General features: G+C 33.9%; 1 protein-coding gene and 2 long non-coding RNA genes across 4 annotated transcripts; 2 read left to right on the forward strand and 1 right to left on the reverse strand.

Moving 5' to 3' along the window:
• The first annotated feature begins 4,283 nt into the window (after nt 1-4,283).
• Nucleotides 4,284-8,047, forward strand: LOC133190775 (uncharacterized). Its single transcript, XR_009721612.1, has 3 exons — nt 4,284-4,409; nt 5,981-6,116; nt 7,484-8,047. It is a non-coding gene; the product is annotated as an uncharacterized LOC133190775 (long non-coding RNA).
• A 1,121-nt stretch (nt 8,048-9,168) lies between these two features.
• Nucleotides 9,169-13,125, reverse strand: LOC133190774 (uncharacterized). Of its 2 annotated transcripts, none has more exons than XR_009721610.1 (3): nt 12,905-13,125; nt 10,785-10,922; nt 9,169-9,428 (listed from the first exon to the last, which is right to left on the reverse strand). It is a non-coding gene; the product is annotated as an uncharacterized LOC133190774 (long non-coding RNA). The 2 variants fall into 2 exon arrangements; XR_009721611.1 differs by lacking the exon at nt 12,905-13,125 and adding an exon at nt 11,672-11,732.
• Nucleotides 13,126-15,607: 2,482 nt separating this feature from the next.
• LOC133190776 (uncharacterized) lies at nt 15,608-24,926 on the forward strand. Its single transcript, XM_061326464.1, has 2 exons — nt 15,608-15,662; nt 22,485-24,926. Exon 2 carries the CDS (start codon nt 22,490-22,492, stop codon nt 24,698-24,700), a length of 2,211 nt encoding a protein of 736 aa, XP_061182448.1. The 5' UTR covers nt 15,608-15,662; nt 22,485-22,489; the 3' UTR covers nt 24,701-24,926.
• Nucleotides 24,927-26,304: the final 1,378 nt, after the last annotated feature.

Genomic DNA, 26,304 nt, shown 5'->3' on the forward strand with positions numbered 1-26,304 from the left:
AGTTTGTCATACTGTTTAGTTATAAGTTGGTCATTATCGTAGAAGTTTTTGAATAAATTCTGCGTTAAGGAATATTAAATTAAACAGGTCGGCCAATAAAGGAGCACAGTTAGTACCCATCGAAATTCTAACAGATTGTCGGAAGACCTGGTCTCCAAAGACTACATAAATATTGTCAATGAGAAACTACAGCATCTTAATTTTTAATATCAACTTCAGCTAGAGTACTTGTTTGTAGAATCATAATGATATTTAACAAAGTAATTTTGCAAATGACCATCCACAAGATATAAAAATGTCGGAGTTCCATTTTTATTAAGGAATCTGTTGCCTATGATGTCAAAAAGCCTGCTCTTTCATTTATCACGAGGAATGGTTGAATAAAGCGTAGAAAAGTTTCATATTTTGATGCTATCGATGTTTAAAGAGTTTTGAGATTCTAAAATTTTCTTAAAGTTCTTTGAAGTTTTTTAGAATCCCCAATTGATTTACACCACTTAATTGTTGAACATGATGTAGCACAACACGTCTGAAGTTAGTAAAGCTGGGTATCGGCTGGGAATTTCGTATTGCGATATATTGCGATATTTTAAACTGTATTGCAATATTTTTAATAACAGTTAAAATGCTCTTTTCTTATTTTATTAACCTTTATTTGTAATCAGAGTGAATAAAACTACACGTGTGTTATAAATACGTTGTAACAAAAAAAGTTCTTGTCGATTTCACTTCAGTTTTGCAACAAAATACAACCATATGTAACAGCAACCTTATTGTTTGGCATGATTGAAAGCGTTTCTGGTATCTTAAAGGGGGAGTTTCGATAAGGCCGTTTTTCGGCCCCTCACGAAATTTTATGACATTTTGATATTTTGTAGAAAAACTTCTTATCTTCCTAAAAATATGAAAATAATTTATGTTATGCATTTTCCGGTCACGTGATAATTGAAAATTTAAGTATACCCCCATTTCGTATATTTTGGGAGTAGACATTTTCATAGGGGGAAAGTGGATTTTTTTAACCGTCAAAATCGTAAATGAAATAGGTTAAATATGAATAAAGACATAAATTAACCAATCTCAACAATTTTTTTTACGGAAAATGGTGTTTATCTTATGCGAATGTTTTTTTAAGGTGCGATATTTTTCTGATGTGTCAAATGTTACTTTTCTTTAAAAGAGGATGGATTAACTTATAAAACGTAACATATATAGAAAGTCTTAACATCATAATTAATCGACAGTTTATACATAAACTTTATAATCAATATTTAACATTTTCCCATACGAAAAATGCAAATGAAAAGATATGTAAACATGAGATAGGTGAATGTAAAAACGTCATATACAGGTATATGCACTAAATTTTCATCAATAAGGTTATACAACCTCATGTTTTATAAAAAATGTACCTTAATATCATAAAATTGAAATTAAATAACATGTTTTGAAATAAAAAGATTAAAAAATAAATGCAATTTTATATACATACATTAATAAAAAGTTTACTTAAAAGCATCATATTGCTAGGTAAGCCAGTACATTGTAGGTGCAAGGTAAGAAAAATATTTTATCTGGCGGTCGCCACATAATTATTCGGCGGCCGCTAGAAAAATATATTTGGCGGCGGCCAAATAGTTTTCCTGCGGCCACCACATAAATGACTCGCGGCGACCAGAAACTTATCTGTTGGCCGCAACATAAATAACTAGAATCCGACAAATAAGTTCCTTGCGGTGTAGACATGTAATCTAATAAAACAAATTTAAAGTTATGAGGTGAAGACATTATGAAGTGATTTTTTGTATGAAGTGTAGATTTCATCTTTGCTAATAAGGCTTGAAACTCCCGAGATTTGACTTCAAAGAGAAGTTGTAGATGTCGTTAAGATGGCTGGGGGGTTATGGCCATTTTCATACTATATTGATATCCTTTAGAAGAGCTCCATATAAAGATATACAAAAATGATAAAATTTTAAAACAAAAATGTATTAAATTTTTCTTTGCCAATAATAGTTGACAGCTTAAGATATCATATCTAAAAAAAAATAAGTTATATCTTATGGTTAATTTGTTGAACCCCCAGCCTCCTTAAAGGCAGAGATTTTAAGCACCGCCTTCAAAAATACTTGGTCTGTGTACCTCTGTCAATCAAGTGCATTAAGGTACATCATTGGGTGCTACAACTTGATTGTCAAAAACACTACAATTTTATCTGGAGGCCGCCAGATATTTCAATGGCAGGCGCTAGAAACTTATCTGGCGACCGACAGATAACATTTTTTTTTTTACCTTGCAGCTACTGGCTTCTGTATATTGCAATGTATTTGATAATATGAATAATATTGATTACAGTCAAAAATATTTTATCATGATACGTAATATGATGGAAAAATCTATAATACATTAAATATTCCTTCTCATTAAGAAACTTATATGTATTTGCCCACATAGATCTGCATTATGTTTTCAGCATAACTGAGAGAATCCCAGCCAGGACTTATTTCCTCTCGCTTCTCAAATCTCCATAGATACTTAAGTTTCTACACCATTTCTAGTCACTTCTCATTTAGAGAGTTCTAGAATTCATTATATATGATTTGCTAGAACAGAGCGCAGTTCGAAATACATGTGAAAACGCCAAAGATATGTGTTTAATCTGTAATCAAGCAGACATATGATCCTATAGACATCCAGACTTAAAACAAGCCACGTTTCCTATAACCACACATAAATATATGGGCGCCTCTCTAGCATGGTGGAGCGTGGATTTCTATTTACAAGAAAGTCAAAAATATAACTATGCATGATAAATAACGTTAAGGAATGGACTTGCTCTAAAACTTATTTTTTGTTCAGTCAGTCGGAAAATGTAAGAAAGATCCAGCATCTGAACTATGTCTGGTAATGTGCAATCCTAGATGCATCATCAATGCAAGTTTGGTCACGATAGGGCCAATGGTTACATAAGAATGAGACCCGCTTCAAAATCTTTAACCTGCTCACTCATTAATGAAATGCAGGTCATATCCAGCATGTGAAGCAATATAGTAGTGTGCATCATAAAGCAAGTCTGGTCAACAAGTGCTTACAGCTGCTCTGCTCCAAAAACTTAAACCTGCTTTTAAAACATTTACCTGGACATTCTTTGGCTAAAAATCCAGCATCTGAAACCTGACTGGTGACAAGAAAACACGCTGGATCAGGTGACTCTGGTTAATATAGGGCATAGATATACTTGGAAAAAAATCTGCTTCAAAAACTTTTACCTGGAACACCAATGCCGACGGTATTACAAAAGCTCCAAAACTTCAAGGAGGTGAGCTAAAAATGTGACGTTAACGTTATACGTTGGCGACAAAAAAAAGTGTCGAAATGAAGATAGGATACGATAATGTTTTCTACTGTTAATATAATCGAGAATCTTCTTTGATTAAAAAAAAATATGCTACTTTTGGCCTAGTATTTTAACACAGAGTCAGATCAAGAAACCAGGAGCTTCTAATTTTAGATATGCAAATTTTATGCAATTTTCATTTTTTGGATATGAAGTGCACACGCGACACTCATCGTATTTCAAGAAATTAGTGTGCAGAGTATATCTAATTACTGAAAAAAATTAGGTGAGTATGGCAAGCCCTTTTACTATTTATTCGTAAAATAAATTTTCACTCAAAATTACAGAGATATCTCTTATTTTAGAGAGATATCTCTTAAAAAACAGAGATATCTCTCAACTTAAAGAGATATCTCTCAACTTAAAGAGATATCTCTCTAAGAAAGAGATATCTCTTTCACTTAGAGAGATATCTCTTACACTAAGAGAGATATCTCTTTCACTAAGAGAGATATCTCTTTCACTTAGAGAGATATCTCTTTTCCTTTGAGAGATATCTCTTTCGTTAAGAGAGATATCTCTTAGCGTTAAAGAGATATCTCTTTCACTTAGAGAGATATCTCTTTCACCTAGAAAGATATCTCTTTTACTTTGAGAGATATCTTTCCAAGTTAAAGAGATATCTCTCAGAGTAAAAGAGATATCTCTCTAAGTTTATCTTAAGAGATATCTCTCAAAGTGAAAGAGATATCTTTCAAAAGTGTCCAAAAGAGATATCTCTCAAACAAAAAGAGATATCTCTTTACTGTAAAGAGATATCTCTTTACATTATTTTTATTTAAAAAGCATTTTTAATGACTTCTCCCTTTAACGGAAGTAAGCTTTATATTCACGGAAATGCATTAAATCAAAACGAAAGTAGAGACGAGAAAGTAGAACATGTGGTGTTTTATGGTATTTGTGAGCAAATTACTGACTTGCAGGTGTAACAATGACCCCAAGATAGGACACAAGAAGGGAGCTGTCCTTCTACAAGTGCTTGATCAACTGATTTAATGGAAAGAAGTTCAGAGTAAGAAACTTAGCCAATTATGAAACATGGTAAACGTATCACAGGGGCTTACTCCCGAAATGTAAACAATATAAATTAAAAATATATATATTTTAAAACCCATGATCGTGATGACTGATACAATTTAGTAGATCTACAAATATTTCTTTCTCTTTATTAACATTGTTTACATTCCGGAAGCACCCCCTGTGATCGTTACCTGCATACGAGTTGGATACCTTATGTTATTAATATACTATCATACTATGGGTTAAAAAAAGTATTACAGAAACAAGTGCCTGTGGAAAGGGAGTAGACCATTTGATTCTGAAAGGGGGAAGTGACTTGCAGATTTTGGAAATAAATAATCTGAACCTCAAAATGTTGAAAACAAATAATTTGTCCTCCCCCCCCCTCCCCTTGTGTGTGTGTGTGTGTAAGGGGGGGGGGTTAAAATGTTATAAGTGAAGAAAAAATATATATAATTTTCTGTATTTATCATCTTGAAAATAGTTTGTTTGTCCTTCACTGGTATGGAAAGAAATAAGCTGACTTGAAAAATAGCCCTCTATCCCCCCCTTCTTAGAATGAAATGATTGTTCCCTTAATTTTGAAACATATTTAGCTTTCCTGTGCTGAAGGCTCAATTGAGCTTTGAATTCTGATCTAAATTTGTGGATCAAATGAAAGATATTCAAATTAAAGGTCCCGCTCTCTTTCAATAGGAGATAATAGATAATTAGTGAAAATTTTATGACATATTTGATAAATATAAATCTTTCTCAAGAACCACTGGGCCAGGTGAGTTGAAACTTATGTGCAAGCTTTATTATATAGTGTAGATTCACAATCATTCATAGCTTAATTGACCCTCTAGGGTAGTATGGGGCAACAATGGGTGATCAAGTTTTACATTAGAATATGTAGGAATTTTTTATAGAATCTTCTCAATCAAGCTAAGGCATAATTGTTCATACAGTAAAATCTCATTATCTCAAACTCGATTGGACCAAGAAAAAACTTTGAGATATCTGAGGATTCAAGGTATCAAGGGTATGTTACTTAAACAATAAGCAATTGGGACTTCGACATATCCATGGTATTTGAGATATCAGTGTTCTCGATACTGAAGTTCAACTGTATTTACATGGAAGCATTAGGTTGTGTATTGTACGTTCAATCAAATTTGTTCAAATTATGACATGGGGGGTATGGTGGGGCCATTATGAGCAATTAATTTACAAAGGAATATATATGGAAACAAATCTTTAAAAATCTCTTCTCAAGAACAATAAAAAGATAAGTAATATTTCTAAGGAAGCTGGGATCCTCATATCTCCGGGGCTAGGGTTGAGCCAGCTAGAACAGGCAAAACAATCAAGTTTTACTTCGGAAGATTGGGGAGGGGGGGGGGAATCTACTTATAAAGAACAACATGGCCATAGTGACTAAGGTGATCATTGTGGCCATGGGCCTTTTGATTTCATGTTTTTCTAGTGCAGTTGCAGACCACTGTATTTAATTTGAAAAGACCATTTACATGTAATGATTAATGAAACATCCCTTTCAAATTTTTTCTGTCATTGTTTCAGATATGAAGTGCAACAAGGGTATGTCCAACACACTTTCTGTGACACTTGTCTTCAAATGCGAAGGATGTCCAAGATTCCAGTGATTGTAACAAGTTAATATGATTACCTGAAAAAGTGCGAGTTAATTTTTACATGTGTATGTATTTTTAACTCACCTGAGCTGAAAGCTCAAGTGAGCTTTTCTGATCACATTTTGTCCGGCATCCGTCTGTCCATCTGTCTGTCTGTAAACTTTTCACTTTTTCGAGTTCTTCTCCAGAACCACTGGGCCAATTTCAACCAAACTTGCCACAAAGTATCCTTGAGTAAAGGGGATTCAGGTTTGTTCAAATAAAGGGCCAAGCCCTCTTTCAAGGGGAGATAATTATGAATTAGTGAAAAAATAATGGCATCATTTAAAAATCTTCTTCTCAAGAACCATAGGGCCAGGAAAGATGAAACTCATATGGAAGCATCCTCAGGTAGTGTACATTCAAGTTTGTTCAAATCATGACCCCCGGGGGTAGGGCGGGGCCACAATGGAGGATCAAAGTTTTACCTAGAAATATGTAGCAAAAATCTTTAAAAATCTTCTTCTCAAGAACAGCAAAGCCATGATGAGTCATATTTATATGAAAGCATTCTCAGGTAGTGTACAGTCATTCAAGTTTGTTCAAACCATGACCCCTGGGAGTAGGGCGGGCCACAATGGAGGATCAAAGTTTAACATAGAAATACATGTATATAGGAAAAATCTTTAAAAATCTTCTTCTCAAGAACAGCAAAGCCATGATGAATCATATTTATATGGAAGCATCCTCAGGTAGTGTAGATTCAAGTTTGTTCAAATCATGACCCCCGGGGGTAGGGTGGGGCCACAATGGAGGATGAAAGTCTTAAATAGAAATATATAGGAAAATATCTTCTTCTGAAGAACAAACCATGATTAGTCACTATGATATGGAAGCATCCTCAGTAGTGTAGATTCAATTTTGTTCAAATGATGACCCCCAGGGGTAGGGTGGGGCCCAATGGGGGATCGAAAGTTTTACATAAGAACATATAGAAAAAATATTTCTTCTCAAGAACAGAAAAGCTATGTTCAGTCATACTGATATGGAAGCATCAGGTAGTGTAGATTCAAGTTTGTTCAAATGATGACCCCTGGGGTAGGGAGGAGCCACAATGGGGGATCAAATTTTTACAAAGGAATATATGGGAAATTTTTTTAAAATCCTCTCAAGTACAACAAAGCCATTTGTTTTATTGACATGGAAGTATCATCAGGTAGTTTAAAATTCAAGCCTCCCCCCCCCCCCCCCCCCCGTAAATCTTTTCAATACTGAACTGATTTGTACTTTTGCCTAGCCAATGTGCTCAGGTGAGCGATGTGGCCCATGGGCCTCTTGTTTTATTACAACTTAGAAATATGCTGTTAACAACATTGAAACGTGAAATAGATCAATTCAAACAGACACTATGTTCTCTTAAAGTCTTAAAAGATTTTTCCTTGTGTATGTGTAGGTCACAAGTACAGTCTGCAGAGACAGCACTTCTATCATTGAGGGAAAGTCTGCATTGTCAAGTTCTTTGCATAGACAGAAAGGAGATAAGCAATGGGGTGTATGGACCAGACCAGGATTCAAGTCAGGGCCCCCTGAATCAGTAGTCATTTGCTCTACCAATTTAACTATCTGGCCACCAGAAATTGAACCCACCTGAATGCCTTATACGGATCTGTGGAACTCTGAAATATCCAAGTTTTATCAATAAGAGAGGTTTTACTCCACCTATGTCAAGTGACCATAATTTAACAATTCAATGTATACACTTCAACAACACTGCAACCCAAGAAGAAATTATTGTCCTATTATTAATCTTCTGGCTACAGAAAAAAAAATTACATGTGATGTTAGTATAGTTTTTTATTGTTTACTGATACTGTGGACCTTATTTAAACTTGTAGGATATCAATCTCCTATGCAGAGTTGTCATTTGTTCCTCTCTCAGACATGTTCCCAATACACAAGTATAAGTTTCATTTTTCATTCATCTATAAGTAATATAAAATTTTTGTCTTTTCTTTCATTTTCTTTTCTTTATGTTGTTCATATTTACCTTACACTTTTTTGAGTGAGGGCTGAATGAAAAGGCTGACTGTAGCCCAAACCCTGATTTCCTATTGAAGAAGCATTGGAAGTTTGTGCCTCATGCGTAAATTGAATATATGTGTGATGGCCTTGACCCAAGGTTATTTGATGAAGTTTGAGGTGATTTTATAAAATAAAAATTTATAAAAATCTATAATTCCTGTTTGACTGTATCTTGTAATTGAGAACATTTAGAGACTCACACTTATCGCAAATATTGAGCATGACCTGCGGTTATGACCGATCTTAAATCAAGGTCATTTTTCAGCAAGTTCAAGGTAACTGGCAGAAAAAGTGTATTACCTTTGTCAAATGCATAATTTGCAAATGATACTTGACACAAAGATTGCTTATGACTAAATGGTGTTTCATGACCTTATCCAATGTCAAGATTACTGGCAGTAAATGTGTGAAATTTGTTTTCATTTCATTACTCCCTCATGGACAAGTATTGAAACTGGAAACTTCAAAGATTATTTGTAAGCTGAAAGTACATCATAACCTTTACCCATGATATTGTGGCAAGTTCAAGGTCATTGGCCAAAAAACATTGCTCATGTCAGGTCTATAATGTCTTAATGGAGAAACAGTAAATATCTCTCTTTTATTTAAAGATTTATGATGAATAGAAGATGCATCTTTTCTTTCTTAACCAGTATCATTTTGGCAAGTTCAAGGTTACATTAAGAAAATTGATATTGGCATTTTCAGAAAAAAAATGTATAGGGGGTATAATGTTGGAGTTTGTTCACAGTTATTGAATTATATAGGCATAGTTCAATTATAGTATACATGCAGGTAGAATCCATGACAATTCAGCCATAACTGGAAGGTATTTTTGAATCCTTAATGATAGAATTTTTGCAGATTTAGATTTTACTGACTTAACTTGGGAAGACCTCTTAAATAAAAAAAGTCACATAAGTATAAGCATCAGGGCGACTATACTTTATGATATTACAATTTTTCATAGCATGTATTACCAGTACACAAAAAAAACAAGTATTGGTATGTACATGTAATAACCTTTTCATCTTGAATTCAAATAAAGATATTGAAAACACTGATACATTGTTTTATTGACTTGGGAATAAATTACTTTGTCATTGTTGAAATGTGGATACATATACACGGTACCAGTAAGTAATTAAACTTTTTCAAACAATTTTAGACATTTAAAAACAAGTAAATGTGCAGAGAGTGCAGAAGTTTGTGCATCACTTTTCTTGGCCTGGAATTCTTCAAACAGGACAGGATAGGTTTGGTAGGACACCCTCAGATTCTCAACTTTGTTTAGGTAGTTGCTTGTTGTGATTCACCTGTGAAATTATTATTTCAAAAATAAATATAACAAAATGTAGTAATGATGTAACTGATCATTCAATGTCAAGCTAAGCAAATAAAGGAATAGATAATATAAAATTAAAACAAGAGGCCCAGTGGCCACATCGCTCACCTGAGCACTATGGCTAGGAAAAAGCAGAAATCAGTTTAGTCTTGAAAGGTTGAAAAGTTTAAATATAAAAGTGGTTTGGGGGGGGGGGGGATATGAATTGAACAAATTTGAATCTACATTACCTGAGGATGCTTCCATTTAAATATGACCAATCATGGCTTTGCTGTTCTTGAGTAGAAGATTTTTAAAGATTTTTCCTATGTATTCCTATGTAAAACTTTGAACAACCATTGTGGCCCCACCCGACCCCCGGGGGTCATGATTTGAACAAACTTGAATGTACACTATCTGAGGATGCTTCCACATAAGTTTCATATTTTCAAGCTCAGTGGTTCTTGAGAAGAAGATTTTTTAAAGATGCCATTAATTTTTCACAAATTCATAACTATCTCCCCTTGGAAGAAGGTGTGGCCCTTCATTTGAACAAATTTGAATCCCCTTTACCCAAGGATACTTTGTGGCAAGTTTGGTTGAAATTGGCCCAGTGGTTCTGGAGAAGAAGTCGAAAATGTGAAAAGTTTACAGATGGACAGACAGACAGACTACAGACAAAATGTGATCAGAAAAGCTCACTTGAGCCTTCGGCTCAGGTGAGCTAAAAATATGAAAGTGAGAGAGGGCCAAACTGAGGGTTTAATTATTAATTCATAATGGAAGTAAACAAGCTTGAAAGACACACAATTCAATCTTAGAAGATGTACCTGGTATTTCTTAAATTTTAAGTTCATTTACAGTGTATGTAGGTGTCAACCTTTCATCAACTACTTCTGTATATAATATTGAAGGGTTTTAATTTGTAAGACAGAGTGAATTAAAGTTATACATGTATTTATTTATGTGTATTTAACACATCACCATAAATGTGATGACGCAGAATGGTCTACAAACAAACTTATTTTGTGTGATCTCATAAACTACATGTGTCTTCCTTCTGTGGCCTGAATCACGTAGAAAATTTGAAAGCTAAGGATATTATAAAGAGAACTAATATTGTTGACTGAGTTATATCCCACTCCCATATAAATGTTCAATGAAATCGATTCATAGTGATTGGACCCTTACAACTATAGTTGTCTTTCTGAAATGGACAATTCCTCTGTGTAACATTTTTTTTTTAAGTAATGAGGTAAATCAAAGATTGTTAAACAGATGGAATTCATTAAGATATGATTAATACATTTTATTAATATTTAGTCATGCAATCAGTAAGAATAAATACCTGTTGGCTCTCTATTCCCTTAGGAATACACCAGGTCTAGAGCACAGTCCTTAGTTAGCTTAGAGTACATTGATCAATCTCAGCTTTACACTAGCTGGCATTATGACAAAGGAGGGGACACAACTCAGATGTCTCAACCTGCAACACACAAATTATTTGAAGTGACCTGTTTTACACTATATCAGAGATAAAAAAGAATCTCCCAGTCATGGTTACTTTATGGAAGGTATACTCAATGAATTGTACCATAATCACTGAAACTGCTTTCTGTCAATACCAAGCAGCCAATTTCTGGCAAAAAATTATTTACACCTTTTGCATTTAAATAAAATTAAATGAAAAGTGATTTGGAATATTACTGGTATGTACCCTAAATGACTGCACTGAACCGTAAACTTTGCTTAATTTCAGAAATATTTGATTTCAAAAATATTAAAAAAAAATTCTGAGGAATTGTCAGAGAATGTACATGTACCATGATAGATTAATTTTGCTGGGAAATGAAAACAAAGACCAAAGGGCATGGATTTTATTTTACAAACTAGATGTGTGTGGTAACACCACAAATGCCCCCGCAGACAGCCAAAATTTCAAATTGCAAATTCTAAATTTGTAGCCAAGATAATGATTAGAAATTGAGAATTTTTAAATCTTTTCCAAGTTCAAGGGGGATAACTGTCAATACCATGACCAAATTCAAATTTGACCTGCATATTCCTATGACGTATCCATATATCAAATTTGAGTTGAATGTGTACAACTGTTGCCGAGATAATGAACGGAAATTCAATGATGACGGAATGAAAGAATGACGGAACAGGGTAACACTATATGCCCCCCAACCATTTTATGGCGGGGGCATAAAAATTCTGAAGATTAAGGGGTACCTATATTCTCCTACATTTCAGATGACAAGGAAAGTATTTCTATTCTGCTAAGGCAAATTTTCAAACTTCTAAAAAAAAAAAACAAGTTCAAGCTATAGATTTCCATAAAAGAAGTGTTGCAATTATGACTTGGCAATCCATTATTATAATTTTTATTTCCATTTCACACAATAGAATTTGCATCAAAATCAAAGAATGTCTTGATCCCTTTCCTTTAGTGAGAGCAAAAAAAAATTAAAATTAGACCCAACTAGATCGCAATGTGTAGCAATCTTGTTGGAGCGGAATAAAGATCTACATGTAATTTTAGTTAGACTGAATTTATTTAAATTTGTTAATTTTTTGTGCGATTTATTGAAAGATAATGACTAGCGCATATTATTGATCTTTGCAATCAATCAGAGTTCAGCTTATTGTATAAAAGACAAGAGACAAAATGTACATAATTAAACCACAGGTGCTTCAAGGGAACAGGAACACGACCCACCCCAACCCTCTAAAATTTTGGGCTTCCCGAGTTATTTTTTTATTTATTTTTTTAAGCATATATGTTGATGTATATTGCACTATAAAAATTCACAATTAATGCATTAATAAGCTATGTATAAAAATATACCAATGATATAAATAGAGAGGTTATTTATATTTTTTTTGGGGGGGGATACATCAGATACCAGAGACATATATATCTCTGGATACATACACATGTATGACTTATTGCATCAACTGTGAATTTTTATAGTGCATTATACATCAACAAATGGGGGGGGGGGGGGTCCTGTGCATTAAACCATGAGCATCAGAACCTAATGGGGCTAATTGTAGAATTGCTGGTGGTTGGCTGGGAGCAAATCTCCCCACTTTTTTCTACAAAACAACATTAATTACGCCCAATAAAAATATTCAGCAAAAATTCACTGTTCAACGGAATAGACCCCCACCCGATTTCTCCAACTTGATTTCGACGAGGATGTTAATTAAAGTAGTCTTTAATTTTGACCTATTTAACAATATAACTTAAATAAATATGACAAGTAATTCAGTGTTGTCTAGATTTAAAATTAGAAACAGCTGATTATTTCAAAAGCTGAGAAAATTCGGTCCATCGCAGTTGAGATTATTGCTAGCCTACTTTCGTTTTCCTGAATATAAAACTTAAGCATGTTTATCAACAAAGTAGTCATTATCCTTTTGTTGTTTCAAACAAGGGATTTAGCAGTTCTTTCTACATACTTCATTCTGGGATTGGGCGGTGTACCAGTGAAAACTGTCGCTAGTGCTCAGAGTCGCTCTAAAAATAGAAATCCCAAGCGGTAGCCTTGCAATTCGCTACTCGTATAATTATACCCAAAGATAGTTAATATGTTGACGGTGCGACCGTTGGGGCGAGCGCATTGTTCACTTCATTTTAAGACCCGCCTCTTCAAACCGCACGAGACATTTGGAACGTCTTAGACTGTGACGTCACATGACGTCGTACGTTAGCTGCATTTAAAAAGTGCAAATATTTTAACAAAGAACGTTTAATCGGTGTCCAGTCACTTCGTACACAAACCGAGTCGTACACAAACCAACTCGTATACAAAAAGTCAACTCGTACACAAAAACCAGAAGTCAACTCGTACACAACATTTATATACAATCGTTATGATTTAATTTTATACAAATAATGTTTGATAACACGAAGTGTTACTTTTCTTTAAGTTTTTTTCCCTAAATATTTAAATAATTCAACTTCCCTGATAGGATAGGAACATCAAAGACATCAAAGAAGTATTGTTAAACCAACACCCGCGCGGTGGTTTCTTGGATCTGCGGAAAACGCTAATTACGAGATGCTCATAATTCGGTATCCTTTAATTATGAGATACTATATGTATCGAAAACGTCTCCAAGTTTCTTCATTCCTTATACTTCACCATGGTTCGAGAGAGTTGTCTTTCCTGCAGCAAGACGGTAAGTTTTTAAAACTTTTTTCGTTTAAATAAGTTTAGATAAGTGCAAGAAAAATGTGTTATACAGTATACCATTAAATTCTTACCATGTATTTAGATCGAATTTACTATCTACACTATATATCTATTTAACATAATAAATTAGGATGCTATAAAATATTATATTCTACATCAACATGCATTACTTGCATAACAGAAAACTTTTTAGAAATATAAAAACTACGTATATCAATTCTGTTGACAATTAGAAATCCATTTGAATTAAGTTTTTCAACTACATATTTAACAAATTTACAATATAAGAATTATTTAAGATAATTCCGTTTATTTAAGAATTAATTTAAGAATTAAGAATGAATTTGACAATCTTGATTTAGTTAACTCATGTGCCAAAATGTTGATACAATTAGAGAATATGTTATAGTTAAGCAATGTGTCTTTGATGTGTATAGCCAATTAAGATTAAGATCTATAAATATATATATACACATGTACTAGTTAAAAATGTACAGAAAACACATTTGTGTACGAGTTGACTTCTCAATTTTTTTGGAAACTATGGCAAATATTACCTTAAATCACATAGGAAAACGTATGTATGAGTTGTGTACGAGTTGACTTCTGGTTTGTATACGAGTTGACTTTTTTTTGTGTACGAGTTGACTTTTTGTATACGAGTTGGTTTGTGTACGACTCGGTTTGTGTACGAAGTGACTGTAAATCGTTTAATCTACTATCTGCATGCAATAGCCATTAATTAAGGTGAGTTTATTTTTTGTGAAATTTTAGTTGTTGTCACCGCGTGAACGAAGTTAGCAGCGAGAACAAGAAGCGATGCATTGTGGGTCAGAATTACTGCGGAAAAAAATTCTATTGAATGAATGTGCAGTAGTCCGAATTTTCTCTTCGCCCAGGCGTTGTCGTTAGAGCTCGCAGTGACGAGCGGCGCTTTGCGCCGCTCGCTGCGCTCGCTATAACCACGTAATATAGATGTTATTGGTGTTTAAAATGAAACATTTTGAAGCAAAAAAAGTTATAACACTCTTGAACAATTCTGTTTTATTCAATATTTACTTCAAAAATTCTGAAAATAAGTGTATGGTCATTTCTTAATTGACATCGCGATCGGCATGTGGGCTTCGTTTATCTTCATCTCTTACGTGAGAAGTTGGACAATTTGACTAATTAAATTAAATATTTAGACAGTTTATAACCTCTTATTGAAAAAAGGCAACAACAGAATCGTACGAGGAATTATGTTTTGAATCGTCGAGATCGGCATCCAACTTTTATTAGGCAATAGGCGGCACGTCGATTTACCCAAATGGAACACAAATGGACCCAAATGGACCCAAATGGAAATCAAAATGGACCCAAATGGAAATCAAATGGACCCAAATGGAAATCGAATGCAATATTAAATATATATATTATCGTATTATCAAGTTGTTACAATACTTATTTAAAGTGATGAAAATAATGAACTTACAAATGGAGAATATTAATGAATTATTCATTTCTAATATTGTATTTTAAATACGAATGAATTTTCTTTAGTATTATATATATATATATATCGGCAAAATTATGGGGGGGGGGGGGCACAGGCCCCGTGCTACACCCCCCCCCCCCCCCCCCCCCCCCCCCGGTTCCTACGGCCATGAAAACTATATAAATTTTAAAATGAAATACTTCAATTTTATATTCAATGATATGCAATAGTTATTACAAAATGAAAAAAAAAATCAATTTGTATTTTAAAATACAATATTAGAAATGAATAATTAAATATTCTCCATTTGCAAGTTCATTATTTTCAACATTTTAAATGAGTAACAACTTGAGAATACGATAATATATGTTTAATATTCCATTTGGGTCCATTTGGGTTTCCATTTGGGTCCATTTGGGTTCCATTTGGGTCCATTTGGTTCCATTTGGGTTCCATTTGGGTCCATTTGGGTAAATCGACGCACCCGGCAATAGGCAACCGCATACGAATCGGCATGTATTATGATTTGTAAAGTCGATTTATTGTAAGTAAGACAGTGTTTTAAAAGATAAAATAAGAATAATTATCTTATTTTATTAGCGATAAGTTCATTGTAAGCACGAATAAATTTAAATCTTGATCACACAAGTCTAATGCTAATTCGAAACAAAGTTGTGACGCGAATTTCCTCTATTGTGTTTATAACACTAAAAAGCACTGACTTTTTTCATATAATTTAGGACTACTGGTGATTTTTTCTAAATAGGTGCTTAAGTGTTTATTAAATTAAAATTCTCTGCAATTAATTATGAATTTAAAGCAGTTTTTCATCATATTTTGTGGTTATAGATTATAGAAGGATTCCCTTCGACTAATTTTCATTAATATATCCCAACTCAGTATCTACATGTATGATAACTGATGATGAATCATTAGATGACCACTTTGTACAAGTATAATAATAACTATCCATCAAAGTTATGTATGTAAGTTGATAATATGTGTTTTGACTGAATTCATTTTACATTTCTAAGTATGGTCATCATGTCTATAGATATCTGGCTTTGTTCAGTTATGATATAGGCATTGGAGACATTTATTAAACTAAATAAGTAGATACAATGTCAGTGAATTATTGTTAGGGTGGGGATGGGGAGTTTAACCTTCTTTACAGTCAATTATTAAACTTCAGTCTGAAGTTTATGAACCTCAGGGTCCACACTGAATATATAAGCTAAGTAAATATATAACCAGATAATATGTTGTAAAATCAGCTTGCACATGCACTACAATGCTGGACAAGTCACCCCTAAGACAGCTCTCCTGTAGAACAATTCACATTGACAATCACCTTTGATTCAAAGAACTTGGCCACTGTTTGGACAATTTTCCACCTTCTCAGACAACTCGAGCGCTTTGTAGCTATTTTATGCTACACTTAAAGCAAAATAGATTACATCATTTTATTGTGATTCATGGATGACCTCCTTTTCATTCTGAAGTTATATGTCAAGACTACATACTATGAATAATGGATTTGATGAACATTTGATATCCAGACCAATATTGTTTATTTAAAACAGCTTAATTTAACAAAGCGACATTTTGATTGTAAAATTTCTGTTAGAAACATGGTGCTTAAGATGATAATTTATTACAACCAATGTCTTAAAAGTAGAAATCAAAAGCAGGGAAAAAAAGTAAAAGAAAGGGCACAAAAAGAATACAGATACAATAAATAAATTTTCCCTGAAAATGTAAAATGTTAATAATTAAATGGTTCGATGCAGTCTCTTCTCCCATAAATTGTTAAATCTGATGCACTTAATCAAACTGATGATGGGAGTCATTATCCAGTAGTTTAACTGTAGTGTTATTCCTAATTTAATAATTAAATTACTTTTTTTTCACTACAACATTTGTTTGTATTCTTAGTACCTGTATTTAAGATTACAGGGGTATATTGATTAAAGTGAGATTATCTTTATGAGGTAGTAACATTTTTGAAAATTCTCTCCTCATATCAATCCCTACTTTAGATGAATGCAAGAGTATTTTATATCAGATTGATATTTAAAGATAGAGAATTTTGTCCAATTAGGAATTGAACACCTTAATTAATTAAAGCTTCTTATGTCTTATTTGTCTCAGTTCACCCAGCTGAAAATGAATACCGGTATACTGAAAGTTGGAAGTAATAGACCTCTGATGATCTATGTCCCTTCCATAGAGAGTCTCTAAGTCTATGATCTTCATCTGCTTAGCACAAAAGAAACTGGTTATGAATCACCAGCCCTATGTCAGCCCCTTACCTTGAAAAAATTTAAACTGTTGAAAACATCCAAAAGAATATTTTTATTTTAATTTAATAGTAGAAATATTTGTGGAGGTCAGGTGGGTTCGATAGCTCAGTTGGTAAAACTTCTGACTGGAGATTCAGGGGGCCCGGGTTTGAATCCCTGTCTGGTCTGTCAGATTTTTCTCCTTTCCTGTTACATATTTAAGAAAAAAATATATCAAGAAATAGCAGAGCCACAGTTAGTCATACTGATTTGCAAACATCATCAGGTACCACTACCAGTAGTATGGATTCAACTCTGTTCAGATCATGCCCAGGATGGTAGGTGCATATGAAAGATCTCATAGAGGAATATACAGGAAAATTCAGGATTTTTTTTTTTAAATATTCTTATCATATTGGGTGCCAAATGTAACAGGTGGTGAAAAATCAAGTTTCAAGAGGGACTCAACCCAGGGTCTTTGGCATACATGTACCGTGGCTCTAACCACTGAGCAAGTGAGACCCCATATATTGACCAACTTTCACACATCTTTTAAACCGAGACATTATTAACATCAGGACTATAAGTGATATTAAATAATATGCAAGCATCCTCAAGTAGGGCAGTTTGAATATATCTCCAGGGTAGAGTTGGAGTGGCAATATTCTTGAAGAATAAAAGCTTTATTCAGGAATATGTCAGAAAAATCTTCTCTCAAACTGAAAAGCAGAGCCATGATAAGTGGTAACAATATGAGAGCATTCTCAGACAATGCAGATTCAATTCTTTTCAAATTATGGCCCATGGGGATTGTAGGGCTACAATAAGGGATCGTTCATCTAATGTGAAGATAGGATATAAAGTAATGAGGTGCGTTTTTGAAAGGGTGCGTTTGGTGCAATCGATTTGTCATACAAAGTTTGATTAAAATGCCCGTTGACAGTCAAATTTTTTAACGTAATTTATATCGAAAGAACATTTTTTTGTACACAAAACTGAATGTTGAAAGAGCAAGAGCCACGAACCATCAAAAATGGCCCTGTCTCAAAAAGTAACGGGGTTTTGTCAATTGATAGTGTAGACTTTTAGCTTTTCTTTGCCGTTTTTCTTTTTTCGATATCGATTATATTTTTTGAAAAAGAGAGTTTGAAGTATGACGGTGTTTTAAAAGAAAAATGCTAGTAGAACGTCATTTTTAGAAACGTAACGTCGTAGGGCGGAAAAATTACCTTGAGCGATTTTACATATGTGACTTTGAATTAAAACTAGTATTAATTGGGATAGATATTTATTATCTTACTAATAAACTTCATAATTAATTTAAGACAATTAAGGACAGTTGGAAATTGATTTCACATCGCAGTCTTGATGGCAACTGCGTGTTTAACTGATTGAAATTTATAGATACATGTACAGTAAAAATAATCTGTGTTACTGTCTCGGAAAGTTTTCACTCTACCTGGTCCCTATGCTAATATAATTTTTAAGAAGGAACATTGTATTTCTATCCCTTGAACACATTTTTGTGCGATGCATCGCTCCTAATTACATGTAAGTATTGAGTATTGAACATCATTAAAAAAAACATACGACTTGCTTCAAATGACGATAGCCTGTCCAACTTAGTTTTCCGGACTTTTTCCTACACGCCTGCAAATATTAGCTGATCTTTGGAATGCGCGTCCAGGCACGAAGTTTGTTTTTCAAAGTGGGGAAGAGGGCAGTCCGAAAAAAAAAAACGAGATACCTGAAATGATCTTAAAACGAATGTTTCTAAACTGAAGAACTACAATGTAATTCAATAAATGGATAGAAGTAATTGCAAAAAAAAATTGTTTAAATGGAAATAGACTTTTAATGCGAAATTCTTAGATCCTTAACTTGCGAGTATTTTAACATATAAAAGTTCTAAATGATTTGGAAAAAGGGAGGAAGTAAAAAGTTGGAAAGACTTGTTTCTAATCCCTTTATATTCATTTGTAACAGTATTTTGAACGTCGTTTTCGAAACAGAGACATAGATTAATTGAAAAGGGGTGTCGCAACTTATCAGAATGGTTTATTAAGCAAACAAAACTCATCAAAACATTGTCGCCCTAAATGTGAGTTTCTTTGGAATAATATGAAATACATTTCCAAAAAAATATTCTTAAGAAAGATAAACCTGTTAAAAATCACTAATTTAAGGCTAAAGCAGAAAATAAATCAGCCCTGTTCATTATTTTATATTTATCGATATTTGCTAGAACCCCCCCCCCCCTTCTCTTGCAAAATATTCGAATATTTCTCTCCCAAATATCTTAATTGCAAGGAATTTGTAAAGATAGAAATCTGCGAAAATTATATGATTATTTTTCATGTAAATGTACAAAATAATTATTCGTTTTTAGCATACGTAACTATAGTGTAAAATTCCTACTTTCGATTTCATTGCACATAATGGTTTTTATGGTTTATAAAAAGAGTAGAGCTGCATTTATATTGCTGATATGTGCAGGCCCGTAGGAAGCAAATTCATTGGGGGGGGGGGGGGGCTCAGCCATACATTTTCAGTTGACAGTTGAGGAGGCACTACCCAAAATTTCCTGACAAGCAAAAAAAAAAAAAAAAAAAAAAAAAGGGTCATCAGACGTTTTTATTGAGGGGCACAAGCATATAGTATCTATGTTTATGATAGTAATCTATATATCGGCAAAATTATCAGCCCCTTCCGGTTCCTACGGCCATGATGTGGGTCACAGTCATAAGTGAAAGACATGTACGGGTGTTCATTTATCCTTGTCTTATTGTCCTGCAATCAGCGCAAGATTGATTTTATTCAACAAAATCTTGCTTAAAAAGGTAACACCCTCAGAAACAATAAGAGCTGTCCCTATATTTTCTTTTCAGTTTTCTTTATGAAATAGTTTTTGTACACAGTGGTGGCGCCGCACCAGGCACCCCTCCCCTTCTCACTGAGAAAAAAAATGAGAGGAGTAGGAAAGTATAAAGCAATTTTCAATTTCTAGATTGATTTCAATTAATAAACAATAAAGAAATTTAAATTCAAGACAACTTATGGGATTAAACTTTAAATAATTACATTAATTGCAAGTTTTGCTGTCATTAGTTTGTGACCCCCCCCCCCTTTTTTCAACCTCAACTGGAAGTCTTGGATCTACCCCCCCCCCCCCCCCGATAAGTCCTTTTTACATATCATGATACTAATAATTAATTATTTATTATTATTGTACTATACCAGAATAAGCTGACAATAGATTTAAAAAATATTATTATTTCATGTATTATAAAAAAAAAATCTACTTCATTGGGTATAAAATAACCAGCTATAAACAACTTACGCCCATACGTTTCAAAGAATATATTCTTGGTTTATTGTTTTGAGTTTTAAAAACATTTTAAGGAATCTCTCTCTCTCTTTCTCTCTCTATGAGATTTCATGGTGCTGAATTCTTAGATAAAACAAAACTGCATACTTACAGTCGCAATGAAGAAATGGTGGCAGATAAAAAAAAAAGTAAAAAAAAGAAGAGTAATTTATATGTAGTGTACTTTATTTTATTTATTTCTATTCTTTATTTTGTCTAAATAGATTTAAAACCACTACCCCCAACTATCTGACGATCAGAAGCATAAATTATTTATATTGTGATAGTAACAATAAAATATTTGGAGCACAGTAAAAGATGCATAAACATTTTATACTGGATTTATAAGACATACTCTGATATTTTTTATGCATTTTTGCTCACTGGGGTGTAACTGAATTATGTTTCACAAATGATGACAAAATCACTTATGTGTTATATGTACACATGCATCATCAATATCCTCTCTTCGAATTTATTAAAACTTTAATCTTGCCCATAACTTTTTATAGTTGGAGCTATGGCTTTCATATTTCACTGGTATATTCATTGAGACAAGACCTTTCATTAAGTACCAGTATATTTGACCTCTTGACCTTGACCTTGCAGTGCTTGTTTAGTCCACGTTTTAAAAAAATTTACTAAACTTTAACCTTGGATATAACTTCTGAAGAAGGGCTTTCATATTTTACTAGTGTATTCCTTGTGACAAGACCTTTTTCAGGCACAAATATTTTTTATTTGAAATTTGGACCTTGACCTTGAAGCTTGACCTACTTTTAAAAAAAACTTTAACCTTGGACAACTTTTGAACAGATAATGCTAGTGTTGTTATATTTCACAGATGTATTTCTTGTGACAAGATCTTTTTTTTGAGGGGGGGGGGGGGCAAATATTTTGATGACATTTTGACCTTAACCTGTGAGTTTGACCTACTTAAAAAAAAACTTTAATCTTTGCCATGACTTTTAATCAGTTGGTACTAGGGCTTTAATATTTCACAGGTGTGTCCCTTTTGACAATGCCATCTCTGTGATTCCAACAATTTTGACTCTTTCGTCTTGATCTTGCAGTTTGGCCCTACTTTTGAAAAACTTCAACCTTGGTCATAACTTTTGAATGGTAAATGCTAGGGTTTTCTTATATCACATGTATTTTCCTTGTGACAAGCCTTCCCTTGGGTACCAATGGGCACCAACAATTTTGAACTTTCACCTTGACTTTGGAGTTTGACAAATTTTAGAAAAACTCTAACCTTGGTCATACCTTTTGAAAAGTCGGTGCTAAGGCTTTAAGATTTCACGCTTGTAATCTTTGTGACAAGACCTTCCCTTGGGCACAATTAATTTTGACCCATTTGATCTTCACATAGAAGTTTGACCTACTCTTGAAAAACTTTAACCTTGGCCATAATTTTTGAACGGTTGGTGCTAGGGCTTTCTTATTTCACGTGTTTTGCTTGTGACAGTACCTATCTAGGGGTACCATTATTTTTAATATCTTGACTTTGACCTTGGAGTTTGACCTGCATTTGGGAACTTTAATTTTTGCCATGAACTGCCAAATGGGGGTATCAGTGTTTCACAAACAAATCTTGTGTAAATTGAGTTTTGAATACTTACCACATTCTCTGCGATTATTGATAACTCAAAGGTTATCAATAATCATGAAAAGATACAAATTAACCTTTTAAAAATTATCAACGTTCTCATTTCAGTTAATATGCCTGTTGGGATATCTGACTTACCCGATGAACTTCTTGTGATAATATTTTCCTTTATGTCATTTTATGACATTGTAAAGAACGTTAAAGCTGTTTGTACTCACTGGCGGGATTTAGGAGACCGAAAATGTCTTTGGAATACACGCGGACTTCTGAAATGGGTAAAAGAGGCCGACGACGAACAAGGATATATACAACGTGTCCGCGTGATAGCAAGAAACATCGATACTTTGAAGTACTCAGAAATAAATGGAGAGGAACCTGATGACTATCTTGCCTCCAACATTGAAAAACTTTATCTGAAAAGATTTTGTGAGCCAACACCATTTAAGTCGATGCTTATGGGTATGTTTGAAGAATATAACGGACCTCTCTTATTTCTGAGAGAAGACATTTTCTGTCCGAATTTGAAAGCAATTTATACTGTTGATACAAATGTATCTCCTACATGTTTCCGTAAACTTCTTGAAAAATATCCTCATGTAACAACTATTGTGTGGGATTGGAGCCTTTACTCAGAACTCTGTGCTTATTTGCCTCCAATACGACCACTTCCGAAGCTGGAAAAACTAACACTCGTCGAATGTCAGAATACGGATGACTTTCCAAGGTACGAAGATTCCAATATTGTCTGGAATAGACAAAACAGAAATGTTGAATTGCAGGATTTGGTAAGTGAACATCCTGAGATAGAAAGCTTAAATGTTTCTTTACGGAGAACAAGTGGGCGCACAATTAAGACAATATTTGAGACATGTCAAAACTTACGAGGTTTGAAATTAAGTGCTTGTAATACACACGAAACAGACGAATTAGATCTCACATCGTCATTGCCGATGCTTGAAGAATTATCTTTAGATAGGTTTGAAAGGGATCCAAATGAAATGAAAAACTTGTTTGTTGCTGCATGTTCAAGTAAGAAGTTAAGAAAGCTTACTCTGTTGGACTGTACGAACATTACAGAGGAGATGTATGAGTACATTGGCAAAAATTGTCCTCTTCTCAACACGTTTGCTGCAGCTGAGCGAGGATTTGGTGATAGGGATCTCCGCTTCTGCTTGGACCATTGGGAAAATACATTTGTAAACAACAAAGCACTGGAATATTTGTCCATTTGTAGAAACCTCCAAGAACTACGCATATGTTACTCAGATGAATCGGCAGTTACTGACGAAGGAATTCTTGCTCTTGCACGCGGTTGTGTTCAACTGAAGGAGGTGGATTTTGAGGGATGTTTAGGGATCACAGACTATGGAATTATGGAACTGTCTCGGCATTGCAATGGGCTTAGCTTTGTCAATCTTTGTCACTGTCGTCATATCACAGGATTTGGGTTAAGTTGTCTGGTAATGAATTGTCCAAGACTTCAGGAATTTCAGATGTACAGTTGTCCATTTGTTGAACAGATTGTTCTTTGTAATAATGAACGTTTTCCGGAAATTCCAATAGCCTCTCTGCATCAAAATATGGCTGCAGGCAACACTGAATGCGATTGTTATGAAGTCTTTAGATCCGGAGAAACATACAGCGAATCAAAATGTTGTCCTAGAGTCATTCAAGGACAAAACGAAATCAAAGTAATGTATGGGTTAACAAATGAAATTATCAAGCAAAAAAGTCAAAAGAATGGAAATTTAGGGAATCAGAAGAATTCGCAGACAACCATCATGGAAGACTCGGACTTGTCAAAAGTCTTTAAACCAATTAATCCATTGCAAGTTCCATTCGACCATTCCTGGATACAAAAACTGGATCTGTCCGCTTGTAGGAGGGTTTGTGATTCTGATATTTTAAAGATTTGCAAATATTGTCCAGAAATAAGAAATCTGAATCTCGCATACAATCATAAGTTATCGGATACGAGCATCATCGTTTTGGCTAGACACCTTACGTTGCTGAAGGAATTGGACTTGGAAGGTATCAAGAATTTGACGAATGCTTCTTTGGCTTGTCTTGTCGAAGGGAATTTGGAGTTTCTCTCTTTGTATGCTTGTCCAAAAATGTCAATCATTGGATTTAAAAATTTTCTTGTGTCTAGCAAAAACTTGAAAAAAGTGAAGATCCGTCTCAACAAAGATGATCTTTCCGTGGAGTTGAGGCGAGATACAATCAGAAGTATGCTTTCCGAAGAAGAGTGTGGTTTTGTCATGGAACAAGGTGAATTTTCGTATTATGTTACACTTGAATCTAAAAACAGCAAAAATGACTAACCCTTCTCTTAAAGATTGAGTGATTGATGTTCTTTACATTCTACAAATTATAAAATTAACAACAAGTTATTGTATGACTGAAGACCTTCAAATAATTCTGTTGCAACCCCGGTGATTTGTAGTGATAAATTCAGACAATCGAAAGTAGCTCACAGATTGTCCATGGATTGTTATATGGCCGTTACGCACTTTTGTACGTTTCAGTTCCTTGTATGGAAGTATTTGATTGGATGTCTAAATTTTTTACAACCAATCAGTGTCAATTTTATCCACTTTTTGGAATGCCTTATTTGTGCGGAGACGCAGAGGACTATTGGTAGTATGACGTGTTTTGCAGCTAGGCGTTAGGGTATTTCCATCCTTTTGTGACGTCACAGGTTTTTGCAAAAACTTTCAAAATTTTAAATTGCATGATAGAAATCTATGTTTTGTAGAAGTATTATAATAACAAAAAGAATATACTTTAACAAAAATATTAAAAAAGAAAATATTCTTATAATTTGTCTTTTTTTTTGTTTTAAGAAAATGATAAAAATTGCAAGAACTCTTAATTATGTTTTTTTTCCAATCATGCATCTTTTCTTCAATCCCTCCATCATAAATGAGTTCTCTGATACTGACAATTTATATATACTGTAGATCACCAAACTTTTGCGACACCTTGTTTTCTCCAGGTGGGTATTTGATATTTATAAGCAAGACAACATTTTTGATGAATTCTGGTTATTGTTGTATGTTATCTATACTACTGAAAATACCGTATGTCGGGTTTTCTTGGCGGGTGTAAAATTTGGCCTTTTGCTTGCTCAAAAGTGTGCCAGTAATTTTGGCAGAACTTTATTTTGACAGACACTGAGTACTATGACTTTGTAAAAGAGAGGAAGTTTTTTTCTAGAATTTTTAGTATAATATATATAATAATATACTTCTGAATACGGATTTAGACCAGAGATTGATGAAAAACCAACACCAGATGGAAGATATATTGTTTAACAACAGGCTGACCAAAGTTTATATTTTTCTTGTATTCTGTATACTTATACGCAAGGGTGCAAATTAAAATTTTAGCTGGCTACTTCAGAACCGCTAAACTAAGCCAAAGTTGGCACCCGGCAGGCCCGTAGAACGCGGGTAGCCCCCCCCTCCATTTTTTTCTGAGTATAGTATTTTGCTGTAGTAAATTTTCCTTTGGATGCTGGTTGCCCCCCCCCCCCCTCCCACTTTTTGATGTTGTAAGTCGAGCACCGGCAAATTTCTAGGATTATGACAGTAAATTAGCCTTTTTTTTTTCGCTTGTCAGATTTTTTTTTGGGAAGTCGCCCCCCCCCCCCAACTTTTGCTTAGTTGAGGGTTTTTTTTCCATTATTATTATTATCATTTTTTTGCTTGTCAGATTTTTTGGGGGAAGTTGCCCCCCATTTGAAGCCTGCCCTGCTAAAAATTCCCGCTAAACGGTACACGTGAAAATGAAATCCGTCTTGCGTAATTACGGAAATAAAGTTATCGTGAATAAAAGTGATTTACAGCATTTATTAATAGATATATTTGAAGCTGTTAAAATTAAAATTATGTCATCTGAACCCATTTTCTTCACATTTTTTATA

This window comes from Saccostrea echinata, unplaced genomic scaffold, assembly GCF_033153115.1.
Source record: "Saccostrea echinata isolate AGI-Se365-2 ecotype Australia unplaced genomic scaffold, CSIRO_AGI_Sech_v1 ptg000022l, whole genome shotgun sequence".
Classification (NCBI taxonomy): Eukaryota; Metazoa; Mollusca; class Bivalvia; order Ostreida; family Ostreidae; genus Saccostrea; species Saccostrea echinata.